The sequence below is a fragment of the Capricornis sumatraensis genome, chromosome 8, assembly GCF_032405125.1.
Source record: "Capricornis sumatraensis isolate serow.1 chromosome 8, serow.2, whole genome shotgun sequence".
Taxonomy (NCBI): Eukaryota; Metazoa; Chordata; class Mammalia; order Artiodactyla; family Bovidae; genus Capricornis; species Capricornis sumatraensis.
In genome coordinates, this window is record NC_091076.1 from 48,946,561 (window position 1) to 48,967,159 (window position 20,599).

At 38.9% G+C, this 20,599-nt stretch overlaps 1 protein-coding gene across 1 annotated transcript in view; it reads left to right on the forward strand.

Annotated features, from left to right (window-relative positions):
- The window catches only part of DEUP1 (deuterosome assembly protein 1), a 127,478-nt gene that overhangs the window by 103,940 nt on the left and 2,939 nt on the right, over window positions 1-20,599 (forward strand). Inside the window, exon 13 of the mRNA XM_068977397.1 lies at window positions 1,911-2,025. Within this exon, the coding sequence (XP_068833498.1) occupies window positions 1,911-2,025 (115 nt within the window). The remainder of the gene's footprint in view (window positions 1-1,910; window positions 2,026-20,599) is intronic.

Genomic DNA, 20,599 nt, shown 5'->3' on the forward strand with positions numbered 1-20,599 from the left:
AGCCCTCAAGCCAGCTCGAGTTGGGTAGAGCTCTCTCCAACAAAGACGCCGGCTCCTGCCCTCCTGGCAAAGCAAGGAGAGGCCTTGCAATAGGGTCTATGGAAAAGCTAACTGAACAGACCAGCTTGTGAGATGGTAGTAAAAGCTTTCTGAAATAATTTTTAAGATAGGTTTTAAATTGATATACTTATCATTTTTTCTGCAAGGTGGTTTTATGAAGTATTTGAATAGCTGTATTCTAGAAGAAGAACTTTTCTGTCATATAAAGATGATTTAAAGCAAAAGTGCTTTGCTTTATAATGTAGTCTTTCCTTTCATTCTCTGCACACTTTATTGATCTTACAATAAAGAAAATGTTCATACATAAATTTTAGTAATTAGGACCATAAAGTTGTATCTATACATCCAAAGCAAAATGGATAATTGAGGTAATTATTTAGATAATTTAGGGCAAATAATACTTTCCCTGAAATCTCTGTATAATTGAGATTACAGAGGGATGTATATTTCTTGAACCGTTTCTATAATTATCTTATTTTTTTCTACTGTGCTTTGAAGTATAGATGGACTCATTCAGATTAAAAGGTTCAACTGAATATTCTATGCAGATGTACAAGGCAATTGTTTTAATTCTATTTGAATTGTGGGATGTTTCATTTTATTTTGCACATCATAAGCCATGTTATTTCAGTTTAATTTGCTGTTCTGTTTCCATGGTAATTATGGTTTGGAAGAATGGATTTAAAAAAAAGATCTATTTCAAGAAAGTAAAAATGGAAAGCATGTTTTGTTTGTTTTTATGTACTAGTTTACAGATGCCTCACTTAACTTTTATTGCTATTTGTATGCATAGCTTTGAAAATGTTTGCATAATAAAAGAAGTCTATATAGGTAGATAGTCTTTGGATAAGAACAGAAAAAAATAATGTAAATTTTTTAAACTGTGTAAAGTTAAAATATGAAGACTTTGAAAATGGTTAATCAATACCTTTAGAGAATTTGAATTGTTAGTAAAAATAAGTAAATTGAAAGGATTTTTATATTTCCATGGTCTTTGATGATTTTGATTAAACCCCATTTTCATGAATTAATGTTCAGAGAAGATACTTATTTAGTTTCAAACAGCCCATACTGTTAGGACCTTTTTGTGTAAAATTTTAGGGTAAGTTGGTTTGTTTATTTTATTATTCATTTGTTTAGTCAGCACACCAAAGTTTAAAATCCCACTGGTATTTTATTCAGTCTAATCTTCTACCCTATATTTTGGCACAAACAACAAATTCTATACTGTGCTTTTCATCAAACTGTGGAGTTCAATTCTTGTAACAACCCTTTTTTATAAATGAAAAAATTAAAGTTACAGTGTGGAGGAGTTTAAGAGACAATGTAAATTGTAAATATACTATAAATTATTAAGCTCTACATAAATTAGAATTATTATTATTGTACAGAGACTTATTCTAGTGTGAAAAAAAGAGAACAACAATTATGTTAAGAAAGCCAGTGAGGTTAAGTAAAATGAGAATAGAAAAAGAGTATCTATTTAGAATTGTCAAGGGCAGCTGTGTTAGCTGTTTAAAAATTTTTCTCAACTGGCTTAATGTTATTTAATTAAATAGCAAAGAGACAAAACAGTAAAACACAGAAAGAGAAACAAAATAGGCAATAAGAATGGCAGAATATTTTTAACAATTATGAAAGTTTCCTGCTTCATTATTAATTATTCTAAGTCTTTTAAGTGGAATAGAAATTGTCAGCAAAATTATTTTCAAAGAAATACCCAGATAACAAGCCCAAATATTTTGTTGTGCTTTCCTCACAGTTAGAAATTGGAGAAATTTAAATTCTTAGCTCCATAAATAAACAGGTGTCCTTGGTAGCAATAATGACAACTAGTCCTTCTCTTTTAGATTTAACCACGATCGTGAGCCAAACAGAAGTGCAACACCTCCATTGCCATCTTTGCCATTTCAAACCAAAGAAATAACCAGTCCTTTGGTTAGTGATGATGAGGTATTCCCCATGGTGAGTTGCTGATTATTGGTTACCATTTTTTTCCTTTATGGAGTGAATACTCCTACACTGATACTGATGTTACTGATGTGTACACAGTAGTTTAAAAAAATATATATTGCTCTTTGAATAAGACTCCAAGATGGGTCTGCAAGTAATTCAGCTGTGACTATCTATAGAAGGAAAAGCATCCATAATGTTTTGTGAAGTATTTCACCTCAAGTACAGGCTGAAATTACTGGTGACGTTTAAATATGCAAGTCACTTCTGGACATTCCATGAGCCTCAAAGATCTGTATATCTTAAAGAGCTGCAAGTGATCTTTTTGTGACTGTTTAAAAAAAATCTCTTTTACTGACTCTGACATACATACAGCAAGATGCACAAATCAGGACTGGACAGCTTGATGAATTATTGAAAAGGCAGCAGAACAGTGCAGCTACCACCTAGGCCATAAACAGAGCATTAGTAGTGTTCCGGAGGCCCCCTTCCCACACCCTTGCAGTCACTCCAGCCTGCTCCCAAGATAACCACTGTCCTGACCTTTAAGGTCATAGCTTGGTTGTAGCCATTTGTAAATTTTAGATAAATGGTATCACGCTGCATGTGTTCTCTTGTATGGATTCTTTCTCCCACCATTGTTTCAACATTGTTTGATGAGAGTCATTATCCATATTGCTGGCTGTAGTTTATCCATTTTTGTTTCTGTATTAGTATTACATTATATAGAAATACCATATATAATGATACCGTTATCCATAATGGTACGATTTATCCATTCCACTATTGACGTACATTTGAATTATTTCCTGCTCAGAGGTGATTACAAATACTTTTCCTAAAAACATTCTTGTCAGTGTCCTTTGGTGCACACGTGTACACGTTTCCATTGGATCTATACCTAAGAATGGAATTGCTGGGTCATTGTTGTTGTTTAGTTGCTAAGTTCTGTCTTTGCAAGTCCGTGGACTATAGCCTGGCAGGCTCTTCTGTGCATGGGATTTCCCAGGCTAGAATACTGGAGTGGGTTGCCATTTCCTTCTCCAGGGGCTCTTCCTGACCCAGGGATCAAACCAATGTCTCCTACATTGGCAGGTGGATTCTTTACCACTGAACCACCTCACTCAGAGTTGCTAGGTCATGGAATATGCACAAGGTCAGCTTTAGCAGGTACTGTCAAGCTCTCTTCCTGTTTGAGTCAGTTCACAGCCCTACAAGTAGCGTATGAGTATTCTCCTCTTCTGTATTCTTTCCAACAGTTTTTAACTGTTATTGGCCTTAATTTTATGGTCAGTGGGTGCATGAATGCATGCATGCTAAGTCGCTTCAGTTGTGTCTGACTCTTTGTGACCCCGTGGACTGTAACCCATCAGGCTCCTCTGTCCATGGGATTCTCCAGGCAAGAATACTGCAGTGGGTTGCCATGCCCTTCTCCAGGGGATCTTCCTGACCCAGGGATTGAACCGGGGTCTCTATCGCCTGCATTTGACAGGCAGGTTCTTTACCACTAACGCCACCTGGGAAGCCCCTGGTCAGTGGATAGTAACATCTTATTGTGACTTTAATTCTTATTTCCTGGAGACTAATGAGGTGAGTGCCTTTTCATAAATTTATTGACTGTTTTGATATTTGATATCTATTTGATTTGCTTGTCTAATTCTCTATTGAATTGTCTTATTGATTTATAGGAGTTCTTTGTATATTCTAGATTTAAACCCTTTGGTGGTTACAGGTTATAGGGATTGCAAACATCTTCTCCCATTCATACTTGCCTTCTCACTTAATAGAATGTTTTGATAACCAGAAGTTCCTAATTTTAATGTGTTCATACTTATAAATATTTTTCTTTATGCTTGATATTTTTGGTGTCTTATTTACAACTTTTGCCTGTCCCAAAGTTATAAAAATAGTATCTATATTATCTTTTAGAAGCTTTGGCTCTCTCTCTCTCTTTTTTTTTTTTTTACTTAAGTATAGACCTGGAATCAATTTTTTCTTATAGTACAAGGAACAACCTCAGTCCCATTTCCCATGCAAATATTCAATTTGATTTATATATGCTTTCCAATTCTATAGATTCTTTTGGATTTTCTCTACTTAGAATCAAAATTCCCTGGTGCCTTGGACGGTAAAGAATCCACCTGCAATGTGGGAGACCTGGGTTCGATCCCTGGGTGAGGAAGATCCCCTGGAGGAGGGCATGGCAACCCACTCCAGTATTCCTGTCTAGAGAATCCCCATGGACAAAGGAGCCTGGCAGGCTACAGTCCATAGGAATGCAGAGTCAGCCACAATTGAGTGACTAAGCACACAGTGTTTCCCAGTTCTATAGATTCTTTTGGATTTTCTATGCTCAGAATCAAAATAATGATAGCTAGACTTCCTACTTTCAGAGAAGGCAATGGCACCCCACACCAGTACTCTTGCCTGGAAAATCCCATGGATGGAGGAGCCTGGTAGGCTGCAGTCCATGGGGTCGCTAAAAGTCAGACACGACTGAGCGACTTCACTTTCACTTTTCACTTTCATGCATTGGAGAAGGAAATGGCAACTCACTCCAGTGTTCTTGCCTGGAGCATCCCAGGGATGGAGGAGCCTGGTGGGCTGCCGTCTATGGGGTTGCACAGAGTCGGACACGACTGAAGCAACTTAGCAGCAGCAGCAGCAGACTTCTTACTTTCAAATATTTATACCTGTTTTTTCTTTTTCTTGCCTTATTGTACACAAGGACCTCTAGTAAATGTAAAGCAGTAGAAGTGATATGGCCAGCATCTTTCTCTCATTTTCAGTTGCAAAGGGAAAACATTCAATATGCCACCGTTGTGCATATTTGCTGTAAATATTTTACAGGTTTCTTATTAAAAGATTAGGAAGTTCCTTTTATTCCTAGGTGGCTAAATTTGTTTTCACAAGTTGGTATTGAATTTATCAATTACTTTTTCCTGTGCTGTTGAAATGACCATATAATTTCTCCTTTGATCTGTTAATGTGGCTTTTTTTTCCTTCATGTTAGATTGTTGGAATTCTTAGAATAAACCACACTCGATCACTGGATTTGATCTGTTCATATTGGTTTAGAGTTTTGCTTTATGTTCATGAGAGACATTAGCCTGTAATGTTTCACTGTTATCCTTGTCAAGCTTTGGTACCCAATTACGCTGTCCTGGTAAAACAGGTGGGAAAGGTTTGAAATTCTGCATGCCCTGTTCTCTTTCCTGTGTTGTTTCCTGTGTATAAAGAGCCTTGAGGAAGTGGCCTCATACTGTAGGTTAATTCTTTTTTTCTGTTCTTGAATTTTCATTTGAATTTTTTTTTTTTTAGTTTCCAGTTCTTTGCTGAAATATTCTACCTTGTGATTTGATTTATTGAACATAATCACATTTTTTAAAGATATGTAGGTTTTTTTATCTGAGAAACTAGTAATGTTCTTGGAGTTACCTTCACTTGTATTCAAAGTGTATTATGTAATTTTTCACTGCTTGTCCATGATATACCAATATTGGGTACAAGTGATAAAAATAAACAACAATAACAACAAAAAAAAACTAAAACAGAAAATGTTTGAGCTGGTTGAGGCATGCCATGAACACTTCTCTGCCTTTCTGAAATCTGTCAGCTGCTTTGGGAGAGGCTGGTAGTAAAATTTAAGCTGTTGTGGAAGAGGAAGACTTAAAACCATCAACTCTGGAAGTTTTCAAGGTCTCAACCAGTCCATCCTAAAGGAGATCAGTCCTGAGTGTTCATTGGAAGGACTGATGTTAAAGCTGAAACTCCAATACTTTGGCCACCTGATGCGAAAAGCTGACTCATTTGAGAAGACTCTGATGCTAGGAAAGATTGAAGGCATGAGGAGAAGGGGACGACATGGCATCACCAACTCAATGGACATGGGTTTGGGTGGACTCCAGGAGTTGGTGATGGACAGGGAGGCCTGGCGTACTGCGGTTCATGGGGTTGCAAAGAGTCGGACACAACTGAGCCACTGAACTGAACTGAACTGAACTGAAAGCCCAGCAATGCTCTTTTGTTTCATCTCAACATAAAATGTCAAAATTATCTGAACAGAATAAAATTCCATAACAATAAAGTAAATAAACTTCCTCATTTAAACTAAGGGAACCTCCAAGAGGACTTAGCAAGTTCTGTATCAACAAAACTTCTCTCTTTAAGGACTCCAAAGTAAACACATACTCCAACCCAGCAAGAGGGGGGAAAAAAGTGATAAATTGCTAAAGCCTTCATTGCAACTTACTTCAGTATTCTCACCTGAAAAAATTCCCTGGACAGAAGAGCCTGGTGGGCTACAGACCATGGGGTTGTGAAGAGTCGGACATGACCGAGCATGCACGTGATGTGACTTCACTGTTCTAATATCAGGTGACTTTAGGATGATTAGTTTCTGCTTCAATATCACTTCATCAGAAACACCTGAGGAACAGTAGCACCTCCCTCATCATATTCTATTTTTTTGTTTTATCCATAGCACTTAATTATAACATTTTGTTTGCCTCCTTCCTCTAGAATTTAAGCTCCATTAAAGTAGGATTTTTTTCTATTTTTGTTTGCTGTTTTAACCCTAGCACCTAAAATAATGTCTGGCACTAGTAGGCACAAAAAAGACATGCAAGAGTGTCTATTGTATAACTTAATGAACACTGGATTTCTTTCCACCTCTAAAATTCTACATTGTTACTTGAGGAGCTCATGACTACAGAGTCATCCAGCAAAGAAAATTCTCTACTGTTGTAGGTCTGGGCACAGGGAACTTTGGCTGTGATGGCAGCTCTGGAGGCTCCTGAAAGACACAGCCCAGACTGCCGTTCTGAGTCCAGTGACTTCTTTATTCCGCACCAGTGCTGTTCCTGCTCGGACCACCAATGACATCCTCGTTGTTAATTAAATAGACAGTTTAAAGAACTCATCTTCCTTAATCTTTTTCTCTTGATATCATGTTCTCTGACTTCTAAGACACTATTCTCCACTGATTGTCCCGTTGCCTTTCCGATCACTCTTTCCCAGTCTACTTCCAAGGCTCTCCCTCGGTATACCTGTCCCTTAACCACTAGTGTTTATCATTCACTCAGTCACCGATGGACTGAACATGTATTGAGCACTCACTACATGGCAGGTTCTGTTCTAAACACTTATTGATGAGACAGACAAGTCTACAGTCTGGTGAAAAAAGAGGGGAACTCCATCAGTGGGTGAATGGATAAACAAAGAGTGGTGTGTATACACAGTGGAATACTGTTCAGTCATGAAAAGGAGAGAAGTGCTGATACATGCTGTAATGTGGATGAACCTGGATAATACCATGCTACCTGGAGGAAACCAGACACAAAAGGTTATATATTGCATAAAAATGCCCATAATAGGTAAATCAATTAAAACAGATTGCAGGTTGGTGGTTGCCAGGAGTATAAGAGGATGGGAAAGCCAGGGAGCAAGGTTTGATGGGTACAGCTTCCTTTGGGGATGATGAAAATGCTTTGAAACTAGATAGAGATGTGGTTTTAATACACTGTGACTATACTAAATCCACACCAAATTGTTCATTTTGAGATGGTTAGTCTTACTTTATATAAATTTTATCTCAAAAAAGAGGGAACAGTTAATGACTAGAAACAAAAAATCAGAAAGTTATAAATACTATAAAAATTGATGAAAAGATAGCAAATGATGTGATAGGAAGTGATGACAGTGTGGGGGATGATCTTAGGTGAAGTGGCTAGGAAAATGATTACTGAGAAGGGAACATTTAGGTTGAAACTTAAATAACAAAAAAGGATCCAGCCTTACAAAAATCTGGAAGTAGAGAGTTTCGGGCAGATGGAATGACCGGGTCAAATCTGTTTGGCAAAACAAAGTTTGTTAAGTTTGAGAACCAGAAAAGGGGAAGTGTGTGGTCTGGAGCTAAGAAGTGTGTAATGAAATAAGGACAGAGGATAGGCAGGAGAACTCCAGGTCTGTAGAGACAGTGGCCATAGGAAGCAATTGGGAGTTTATTTTAAAGCAGTGGGAAACCATGAGAACATTGCAAATGGTAGAGAATATAATCTGTTTTTAAATTTTTTTGAAGATCCATTTGACTGCCAAATAAATTCTAGATGGGCAGAGGTAGAAGTGGAGAGAGCAACTGTCAGACGATTTCAGTGGTCGAAGCAAGAGATGGCACTGCTGGCTTGGTGACAGTGGAGGCAGAGCCAGGAGGTGCTGGATCCAGGAAATATTTTGGAGAGTAAATGAGACTCGACAGTGGATTGGCGGTGGAAATAAAAGACTCAGAGATGACTCGAAGGATGTCTGCTTGAGTCTCAGGTACATAGTAGCACCAGTCTCTGATGTGGAAGACTAGGAAGGAGCAGTGTGAGTAGAGAAAATTCATTAATTCCAGGTTAGACATTTAAACTTGTGTTTACTAAACGTGCAGTTTAAGCAGTAGGAGATATGAATCTGGTGTTAAGGAATAGACCAGAGCTGGAAATTAAAAAGGGGCATTTTAATCAGCATGAGGCTGATACTTAAATCTGTCAGACTAGATGATAATACTTAGAAGAGTGGAAGTGGAGATGCTGTCCCAAGACAAAGCCTTGGACCATAATGTTTAGTGCTCCTGTGGGAATCTTCAAAGAAGGAGGAACATCTGGTGGTGAAAGAGGTGGAGTGGGACCCAAGGGGTGAAGTTTATTTATAGAAGCAAGGTCACTGAGAAGGTAAGAAGGAATAAAATCTACAGTGTGGGTAGAAGGAAGGGTCTCTGAAACAGTGTGGCCTAAAATACGGCCCTAAGTTGTGAGTGGCACGGAGGGATGAAGGTCCTGAGAAAGAGGCAAGGCTGCGTGGCCGTGATTAAGAAAGTGAGCACACTAGGGAAGTGCGGGAGAACGGGCAGGCAGTGCTAACTAACCGTGTGAATTTGTGCTCATGAATTTTAAGTGATGCTAGTCCTTGTGTGATGTAATTTCCCCTCCATTCACTTGCCCAGCATTCAACCGCTCAGGTACATGCTTGGTGCAAGCAGTTTTAATTAGGCCTGGGTTTTACCATGTGTCTAGCATGGAGCTAGAATAAAGGGAGGGACAAGTTGCTGAATGGCTGTCAAGATGGACATGGAATGTGAGCAGAGTTAGAAAAGAGAGATATGAGAGAGTGAGAATACCAGACTAAGTCAGTTGGAAGCATACTCGGTGGGTTACATAAAATCTCTATTAGTAAGTGATGCAGTTATCACTGATGACAGTGTCAAGAATGTGACCGTGGGAGTGTTCCCCAAGATTCCAGTTTTCCATTTCTTCCTCTTCTTTTATTTTCAGGTCTTGGATGATTTCAATCAGAGTCACAGCTTTAATTATTACCTATAACTTCCAAATACACCGCTCTGGTCCACACCTGTCTTCTGAAATCAGGACTGATATATCCCACTGTCTACTTGACAATCTGTGTCCCAAGTCACCTCTAACTCAGCATTATTCAGAGTTGAATATATTCTTTCATTAATATATTAATTCAAAAAGTTATTGAAAGCATACCTGTGCTAGAATCTGGGAGATCAAAAGTAACTAAGACGTTACCCTCAATGGGCCTCTTTTACTGTCTTTCCTTTGTCCCTCCATAACTAGCATTGATGTCATCCAGTCACTCGAGGCAGAATCTAGGAACTGATCGGTCTGAAGTCAGGTTTCCTAGAACCTGAGATGAAGATTCTTGTAAAAGTGGTTTACTAAGGGAGTATTCTTAGTTGAAGAAATGAGGGAAGCAGGCTAGGGGAGGGGAAGAAGGCTATATAAGGATGAGATCTTAATTAGAGATTAGTTTAGTCTGGTCTCACCAGGAGCTTGGAACATGGCTTGTACAAAAGAGTTGGTTCCCCTGGAGATAAGAAGTTTGGCCAGTGTGGGTTTGTTTGTTTTCTGTTGAAGTATATTGATTTACAGTGTTTCCAGTGAACCACAGAGTAATCCAGTTATATATGCATGTCTATTTTTTTTAGATTCTTTTCCATTATAGGTTATTACAAGATATTGAATAGTTCCCTGTGCTAAACAGTAGGTCCTTGTTGTCTATTTTGTACAAGTAGTCTGTATCTGTTAATCCCAAATTCCCGATTTATCCCTCCCCCACTTTCCTCTTTGATAACCATAGGTTTGTTTTCTATGTCTGTGAGTCTATTTCTGCTCTGAGTGAATTCATTTATGTCATTTTTTTAAAGATTTCAGTAATAAGTGACATATAACATCTGTCTTTGTCTGACTTACATCATTTAGTATGATAATCTCTAGATCCATCCATGTTGCTACAAATTGAATTATTTCATTCTTTTTTATGCCTGAGTAGTATTCCGCTGTGTGTGTTATGTGTGTATGTATGTAGATACATGACGCATATTCTTTATCTATTCATTACTTAGGTTGCTTCTATGTATTGACTGTTATAAACTGTTATAGTGCTGCTATAAACACTGGGGTGCATATATCTTTATAAATTAGAGTTTTCATCTTTTCCAGATATATGTCCAAGAATGGGACTGCTAGATCAGATAGTAACCCTGTTTTTAGTTTTTTAAGGAACCTCAATACTATTCTCCACAATGGCTGCACCATTACATTCCCACCAACAGTGTAGGACGGTTCCCTTTTCTCCACACCCTCTCCAGCATTTATTATTCGTAGACTTTTTGTTGATGGCCATTATGACCTGTGTGAGGTAGTACCTCATTGTAGTTTTGATTTGCATTTCCCTAATAATTAGCAATGCAGTCTATGGGGTCACAAAAAGATCTAAATGATCTAACAGCTAAACAGCAACAAATAATTAGCTATATTGAGCATCTCTTCGTGTGCTTGTGACCATCTGTATGTCTTCTTTGGAGAAAAGTCTGTCTAGGTCTTCTACTCATTTTTTGCTTTGATTTTTTGTTTGTTTTGTCATTGAGCTGTATAAGTAGTTTGGATATTTTAGAAATTAGGGCTTTGTTGGTCACATTGCTTGCAAACATCTTCCCCCATTCTGTAGGGTGTATTTCCGTTTTCTTCATTGTTTCCTTTCCTGAGAAAGCTTTTAAGGTTTATTAGGTCCCACTTATTTATTTTTTCTTTTGTTCCATTGCTTTAGGAGATATATCCAAAAAGATATTGTTGTAATTTATTTCATAGAGTATTCTGCCTATGTTTTCCTATAGGAGTTTTATAGTATCTGGTTTTACATTTAGATCTTTAAACCATTTTTAATTTTTGTATATAGTGATAGAGAATCTTCTAATTTCAGTCTTTTCCCTATAGCTGTCTAGTTTTCCTAGCACCATTTATTGAAGAGGCTATCTTTTATCCATTGTATATTATTGCCTCCGTTGTCATAGATTAACTGATCATAAATGTATGGACTTATTTCTGGGCTTTCTATCATTCCATTGATTTATGTGTCTGTTTTTGTGCCAGTACCATACTGCCTTAATTATGGTAGCTTCATAGGGAGTATGATTCCTCCAGCCCCATTCTTCTTTCTCAAGATTGTTTTGGCTATTTGGAGACTTTTATGTTTCCCTGCAAATTTTAAAAATTCTTCGTTCTAGTTATGTCAAAAACACTATTAGTAACTTGATAGGAATTGCATTGAACTGGTAGATTGCCTTGGGTAGTATGGTAATTTTAACAATGTTCATTCTTCCAATCTAAGAACATGGTATATCTCTCCATCTGTTTGTGTGATCTTCAATTCTTTCATTATTGTCTTATAGTTTTTGGAGTATAGTTCTTTTGCCTCCTTAGGCAGGTTTATTCCTAGGTATTTTATTCTTTTTGATGTGATAGTAAATATGATTATTTCCTTAATTTTTTCTTATATTTCATTGTTAGTACATAGAAATGCAACAGATTTCTGTATATTAATTTCATATCCTGAAACTTTATGAAATTCATTAATGAGCTCTAGTCTACTGGTAGCATCTTAAGGATTTCCTATGTATAGCGTCATGTCATCTACAAACAGTGACAGTTTTACTTCTTTCCAATTTGGAATCTTTTATTTCTTTTTTTTTTTTTTTTTTTTTTTTTGTCTGATTGCTGTGGCTAGGACTTCTAAAACCATGTTGCATAAATGTGACAAGAGTGAACGTCCTTGTCTCGTTCCTGATCTTATAGGGAATGCTTCCAGCTTCTCAGCATTTAGTATGATGTTAGCTGGGGGGTTGTCATGTATGCCCCTTACGACATTTAGGTTTCTTTCACTTTCTGGAGAGTTTTTATCATAGATGAATGTTGAATTTTATCAAAAGCTCCTTCTGCATCTATTGGGATGATCATATGGTTTTTATTCTTCAATTTGTTAATGTGGTAAATCACATTGATTGATTTGAATGTATTGAAAAATTCTTGTATCCCTGGTATGAATCTTACTTGATGGTGGAATATTGTTGGAGTTGGTTTGCTAGTGTTTTGTTGAGAATTTTTGCATATAAGTTCATCAGTGATATTGGCCTGTAGTTTTGTTTTTTTCTGTGATATCTTTGTCTGGTTTGGGTGTCAGGGTGATGGTGGCCTCATAGAATGAGTTCAGAAGTGTTCCTTCCTCTGTAATTTTTTGGAACAGTTTCAGAAGGATAGGTCTTAACTCTTCCCTAAATGTTTGGTAGAATTTACCGGTGAAGCCATTTGGTCTTGGACTTTGATTTATTGGAAGCTTTAAAATTACTGATTTAATTTCAGTACTTGTAATTGGTCTATTTGTGTCTTCTGTTTCTTCCTCATTCAGTCTTGAGAGATGGTACCTTTCTAAGAATTTTTTCTAGGTTTTCCATTTTATTGGCATATAATTGCCTGTTAATAGTCTCTTACGGTTCTTTGTATTTTTGTGGTATTGTTTGTATCTTTTTTTTTCATTTCTAAGAGTTGGGCTCTTTCTTTTTTTCTGTTGATGAGTCTGGCTATAAAGTTTATTAATTATATCTTTTCAAAGAACGGATTTTATCTTCATTGATCTTTTCTGTTGTTTTTTAGCCTCTATTTCATTTAATTCTGCTCTGATCTTGATGATTTCTTTCCTTATACTAACTTTTACTTTGTTCTTCTTTCTCTAGTTGCTTCTGGTGTAAGGTTGAGTTGCTTATTTCTGAGGCAAGGTTGCATTGCTGTAAAAGTCCCTGTTAGAACTGTTTTTGCTGCATCCCATAAGTTTTTGGATTGTCACGTTTGCATTTTCATTTGTCTGTAGTATTTTTTGATTTCCTCTGATTTCTTCAGTGGTGGTTGAATAGCCTATTGTTTAGCCTCTACATTTTTGTGTTTGTTGCAAATTTTTTCTTATAGTTATTTCTAGTCTTACAGTGTTGTGATCAGAAAAGATGCATGACATAATTTCAGTTTTCTTAAATTTATCAAGCTTGTTTTTCAGCCTAGCATGTGATCTGTCCTAGAGAATGTTCCATGTGCACTTTAAGAGAATCTGTATTCTGCTGCTTTTGGAAGGAATGTCCAAAAATATCAGTTGAGTTCATGTAGTCTAATGTGGTATGTAAGACCTGTGTTTATTGATTTTATGTATGGACAATTTGTCCATTGAGGTAAGTGGGGTGTTAAAGTGCCCCACTATTATTGTCAGTTCAGTTGAGTCCAGTCGCTCAGTCATGTCTGACTCTTTGCAACCCCATGAACTGCAGCACACCGAGCCTCCCTATCCATCACCAACTCCCGGAGTCCTCCCAAACCCATGTACATTGAGTCGGTGATGCCATCCAACTACCTCACCCTCTGTCGTCCCTTTCTCCTCCCGCCCTCAATCTTTCCCAGCATCAGGGCCTTTTCAAATGAGTCACCTCTTTGCATCAGGTGGCCAAAGTATTGGAGTTTCACCTTCAGCATCAGTCCTTCCAATGAATACCCAGGACTGATCTCCTTTAGGATGGACTGGTTGGATCTCCTTGCAGTCCAAGGCACTCTCAAGAGTCTTCTCCAACACCACAATTTAAAATCATCAATTCTTTGGTGCTCAGCTTATGTTATAGTCCAACTCTCACATCCATACATGACTACTGGAAAAATCATAGCCTTGACTAGATGGACCTTTGTTGGCAAAGTAATATCTCTGCTTTTGAATATGCTGTCTAGGTTGGTCATAACTCTCCTTCCAAGGAGTAAGCATCTTTTAATTTCATGGCTGCAATCAACATCTGCAGTGATTTTGGAGCCCCCAAAAATAAAGTCTGACACTGTTTCCACTGTTTCCCCATCTATTTCCCATGAAGTGATGGGACCAGATGCCATGATCTTAGTTTTCTGAATGTTGAGCTTTAAGCAAATTTTTTCACTCTCCTCTTTTCGCTTTCATCAAGAGGCTCTTTAGTTCTTCTTCATGTTCTGCCATAAGGGTGGTGTCATCTGCATATCTGAGATTATTGATATTTCTCCCAGCAGTCTTGATTCCAGCTTGTGCTTCTTCCAGCCCAGCGTTTCTCATGATGTACTCTGCATATAAGTTAAATAAGCAGGGTGACAATATACAGCCTTGATGTACTCCTTTTCCTATTTGGAACCAGTCTGTTGTTCCATGTCCAGTTCTAACTGTTGCTTCCTGACCTGCATACAGGTTTCTTAAGAGGCAGGTCAGGTGGTCTGGTATTCCCATCTCTTTCAGAATTTTCCAGAGTTTGTTGTGATCTGCATAGTGCCAGGCTTTGGCATAGTCAATAAAGCAGAAATAGATGTTTTTCTGGAACTCTCTTGCTTTTTCAATGATCCAGCAGATGTTGGTAATTTGATCTCTGGTTCCTCTGCCTTTTATAAAACCAGCTTGAACATCTGGAAGTTCACATATTGCTGAAGCCTGGCATGGAGAATTTTGAGCAATAGTTTGAGCATTCTTTGGCATTGCCTTTCTTTGGGATTGGAATGAAAACTGACCTTTTCCAGTCCTGTGGCCACTGCTGAGTTTTCCAAATTTGCTGACATATTGAATATAGCACTTTCACATCATCATCTTTCAGGATTTGAAACAGCTCAACTGGAATTCCATCACCTCCACTAGCTTTGTTCGTAGTGATGCTTCATAAGGCTCATTTGACTTCACATTCCAGAATGTTTGGCTCTAGGTGAGTGTGAGTGATCACACCATCATAATTATCTGGGTTGTGAAGATCTTTTTTGTACAGTCCTTCTGTGTATTCTGGCCACCTCTTCTTAATCTCTTCTGCTTCTGTTAGGTCCATACCATTTCTGTCCTTTATCGAGCCCATCTTTGCATGAAATGTTTCCTTGGTATCTCTAATTTTCTTGAAGAGATCTCTAGTCTTTCCCATTCTGTTGTTTTCCTCTATTTCTTTGCACTGATCACTGAGGAAGGCCTTCTTATTTCTCCTTGCTCTTCTTTGGAACTCTGCATTCAAATGGGTATATCTTTCCTTTTCTCCTTTGCTTTTCATTTCCCTTCTTTTCACAGCGATTTGTAAGGCCTCTTCAGACAGCCATTTTGCTTTTTCACATTTCTTTTTCTTGGGGATGGTCTTGATTCCTGTCTCTGTACAATGTCACAAACCTCTGTCCATAGTTCATCAGGCACTCTGTCTATCATATCTAGTCCCTTAAATCTATTTCTCATTTCCACTGTATAGTTATAACGGATTTGATTTGGGTCCTACCTGAATGGTCTAGTGGTTTTCCCTATTTTCTTCAATTTAAGTCTGAATCTGACAATAAGGAGTTCATGATCTGAGCCACAGTCAGCTCCCGGTCTTGTTTATGCTGACTGTATAGAGCTTCTCTATCTTTGGCTGCAAAGAATATAATCAATATGATTTCAATGTTGCCCGTCTGGTGATGTCCATGTGTAGAGTCTGCTTTTGTGTTGTTGGAAGATTGTATTACTGTCAATTTCTCCTTTTATGTCTGTTGACATCTTTCTTAAATATTGAGATGCTTCTATGTTGGGTGCATATATATTAACAGTTGTTATATCTTCTTCTTTGATTGATCCTTTAATCATTATGTAGTATCCTTTGCCTCTTGTAACAGTCTTTATTTTAAAGTCTATTTTGTCTGATATAAGTATTGCAAGTCTGGCTTTCTTTTGAGTTCCTTTTGCATAGAATCTTTTTCCATCCCCCACTTTTAGTTTGTATGTGTCTCCAGATCTGAAATGGGTCTCTTATAGGCAGCAATATGCCAGTCTTTTGATCTTGGATCTTTTGATCCATTCAGACAGTCTGTGTGTTTTGGTTGGAGCATTTAGTTCATTTATATTTAAGGTGATTATTGATATGTATGTACTCAATGCCATTTTGTTAGTTGTTTTGGATTTGTTTTTGTAGGTCTTTTATTTCCTTTATTTTTTGTGATTTGATCACTATCTTTACTGTTATGACCAGATTCCTTTTTCTTTTTTGTGTGTATTAGTGTAGATTTTTCATTTGTAGTTACAATGAGGTTTTAGTATAGCAGTCTATATGTATATGTATAGTTATATATATACATATATATATATAGCAGTCCTTACATATAGTTATATATAAATGTTTTAAGTTGCTAATCTCTAATTTGAAACACATTTAAAATGCCTTGCATTTGTACTCTCCTTCCCTCACAGTTACCATATTTTAATATCATTTTTATATCTAATTGTTCTGTGTATCTCTTAAATGTTTATTGTAGAAATATATGATTTTACTACTTTTGTCCTTTAACCTCCCTGCTAGGTATGTGTGTGGATGATTTCCTACCTTTATTTTATGTTTTCCTTTACTAGAGAGATTTTTCCTCCCATAATTTTCTTGTTTCTAGTTGTGGCCTTTTTCGCCTAAAGAAGTTCCTTTAATATTTGTAAAGCTGCTTTGGTGGTGCTGAATTCTCTTAGCTTGTGTTTGTCTACAAAGTTTTTTATCTCTCCATCAAATCTGAATGAGAGCCTTGCTGGGCAGAATGTTCTTGGTTGTAGGCTTTTCCCTTTCACCACTTTAAATATATCTTGCCACTCCCTTCTGAACTGCAGAGTTTCTGCTGCAAAAATCAGCTCATAACCTTTTGGCAATTCCCTTGCATTTTATTTCTTGCTTTTCCCTTACTGATTTTAGTGTTCTCTCTTTAATTTTTTCATTTTGATTACTGTGTGTCTTAGTGTGTTGCTCTGTGGGTTAATCCTGTTTGGGAGTCTCTGTACTTCCTGGACATGGATAGCTATTTCCTTTCCCAGGTTTGGGAGGTTTTCAGCTATTATCTCTAGTTATCTTCTTGGGTCCCTTTTGTCTCTTCGCCTCCTGGGACTTCTTTAATGCAAATATTAGTGTACTTGATATTGTCCCAGAAGTCTGTTAAACTGTCCTCATTTCTTTTAATTCTGTTTTCTGTTCAACAGCAGTGATTTCCATTACTCTGTCTTCTAGCTCAGTGATCCATTCTTTTGAATCATTTTTATTCTGTTATTGATTGCTTGTAGTGTATTTTTTCATTTGAGTTGTTGTATTACTCATCTCTGCTTGGTTGTTACTTATAGTTTCTAACTCTTAAATTCTGATTTCTCACTCTGTGCATCCATTCTTCTCCAGAGTTCTTTGAGCATCTTTATGATCATTACTCTGAACTCTTTCTTGGGTAGATTGCCTATCTCCACATCACTTAGCTCTTCTGATAAAGATGTATCTTATTCCTTCATTGGAATGTACTCCTCTGCCAGCTCATTTTTGTCTAAGTTGCTATTTGTATTTTTATGCATACAGCAGATCAGTTAACATTGTTTGACCTTGGAGAAGGCATCGTATTGCCCCGAGCAGTGCACTCCCCTGTTGTCACCCAAGCTAGAGGTTCCCCCTGAGAGGGCTGCTTGGGTCCAGCAGGGTGTGTGGGTGTCCAGGAAGCTTGGTCGGTCCCTAGTCTGGTTGGTTGCCAGACCCTGTCTTGTGTAGACTTTGCTGGCTGCTGTTCAGTGGGGCATGGTCATGAAGTGCCTGGTTATGGAATCCTAAGGAGGCTGGGACTAGTGCTGGCTCACTGGTGGGCAGGATCAGGGTCCCAAAAACTAAGGCTTTTGCCCACTCACTGGCAGGTAAAGCCAGATCCTGGGGTTAGTGCCCACCTACTGTCAGGCAGACCTGGTTCCTGGAGTCTGGATGCAGGGCCCAGGGATCCCAGAGCTCATTTCAGATCATTGTCGGGGAGGCAGTTCATGATACCATTGAGTATGGGGACTAAAGTGTCTGGAGGTTGTGTTAGCCTGCTAGTGGTCAGGGCCAGGGCCAGCTAGTCTCAAGAAGGTCTGGCGTGTCTTACAGGATTATAGTTTTCTTGCTTCTGGTGTCTGCTCCCTGGTGGATGAGGCTGGTCTAGAGGTTTGTGCAGGCTGTCTAAAAAGAGAAGCTGATGCCTGCCCACTGGTAGGTAGAGCTGGGTCTTGGCCCTCTGGTGGTCCAGGCGCTGTCTAGGTGTATCCACAGGTGGCTGTGTGCCCTTTAGTCTTTAGGAAGCTTGTCTGGGTAGGGGTGTGTTTCCCCCCAGTTAGTTATTTTACCTGAAGTGTCCTAGCACTGTCACATGCAGGCTGTTAGGTGGGGCCAGGTCTTGGCGCTAATGATCCAAGATGTCAGCTGCCAAGAGTGTTCGTGCAGTTGAATATTCCCCAATATGTCTGACACTGGTGTCTTTGTCCCCAGGGTGAACTGCAGCCATTCCCTGCCTCTCCAGGAGACTCTCCAAGGCCACCAGGTAGATCTGGCCCAGTTCAGTTCAGTTCAGTCTCTCAGTCGTGTCCAACTCTTTGTGACCCCGTGAATCTCAGCACGCCAGGCCTCCCTGTCCATCACCAACTCCCGCAGTTCATTCAGATTCATGTCCATCGAGTCAGTGATGCCATCCCACCATCTCATCCTCGGTCATCCCCTTCTCCTCCTGCCCACAATCCCTCCTAGCATCAGAGTCTTTTCCAATGAGTCAACTCTTTGCATCAGGTGGCCAAAGTACTGGAGCTTCAGCTTTAGCATCATTCCTTCCAAAGAAATCCCAGGGTTGATCTCCTTCAGAATGGACTGGCTGGATCTCCTTGCAGTCCAAGGGACTCTCAAGAGTCTTCTCCAACACCACAGTTCAAAAGCATCAATTCTTCAGCGCTCAGCCTTCTTCACAGTCCAACTCTCACATCCATACATGACTACTGGAAAAACCATAGCCTTGACTAGGTGGACTTTAGTCAGCAAAGTAATGTCTCTGCTTTTGAATATGCTGTCTAGATTGGTCATAACTTTTCTTCCAAGGAGTAAGCGTCTTTTAATTTCATGGCTGCAATCACCATCTGCAGTGATTTTGGAGCCCAAAAAAATAAAGTCTGACACTGTTTCCACTGTTTCCCCATCTATTTCCCATGAAGTGATGGGACCTGATGCCATGATCTTCATTTTCCTAATGTTGAGCTTTAGGTCAACTTTTTAACTCTCCTCTTTTACTTTCATCAAGAGGCTTTTTAGTTCCTCTTCACTTTCTGCCATAAGGGTGGTGTCATATGCATATCTGAGGTTATTGATATTTCTCCCAGCAATCTTGATTCCAGCTTGTGTTTCTTCCAGTCCAGCATTTCTCATGGTGTACTCTGCATATGAGTTAAATAAGTAGGCTGACAATATACAGCCTTGATGTACTCCTTTTCCTATTTGGAACCAGTCCGTTGTTCCATGTCCACTTCTAACTGTTGCTTCCTGACCTTCATACAGATTTCTCAAGAGGCAGGTCAGGTGGTCTGGTATTCCCATCTCTTTCAGAATTTTCCACAGTTTACTGTGATCCACAGAGTCAAATGCTTTGGCATAGTCAATAAAGCAGAAATAGATGTTTTTCTGGAACTGTCTTGGTTTTTCCATGATCCAGCAGATGTTGGTAATTTGATCTCTGGTTTCTCTGCCTTTTCTAAAACCAGCTTGAACATCACTGCTCTTGCCTTGGGTCCTCGTATACATGAGATTTTGTGTGAGCCCTTTAAGAGTGAAGTCTTTTTCCCCTAGTCCTGTGGGGCTCCTGCAATTAAGCCCTGATGGCCTTCAAAGCCAAATGCTCTGGAGGCTCCTCTTCCCAGTGCTGTAACCTGTGCTGGGGAGCTCGGTGTGGCGCTCAGGACTCTCTGCTGTGGGAGAGCCTCTGCAGTTTAATTATTCTCCCATGTGTGAGCCGCCTCCCTAGGGGGTGTGAGACTTCACCATATCATGGATCCACTCTTCCTACTTGGCTTATTGTGGTTCCTTCTTCTGTCGTTCATTGTAGATCTTTCCTGATAGATTCCAGTCTTTTTCTATGATAGTTGCTCTGCAGACAGTTGTGATTCTGATATGCCTATGAGAGGAGGTGAGCCTCAGGGCCTGTCTATTCCACCATCTTCCCCGCTGGTGTTTTGTATCCCCATGTCAGTCAGTCACTGCCCCTGAGAAGAGGGGGGATTGCAACTTCCCAGGTGAGGCAGGAGGCTCCAGAGAAGGGGCCACCTGTGAGCTGTTAGCAGCCAAAACCCAGGGCAGCTGGGAGATAGATGTGCCAGCCTGGTGATGGGGTCTGGGTAGACATGGGCAGCATCCATTATGGTCCCCTGCTTGAACCACTCAGATCCATGTTCTCTTCACATTGTTCATTCCGTT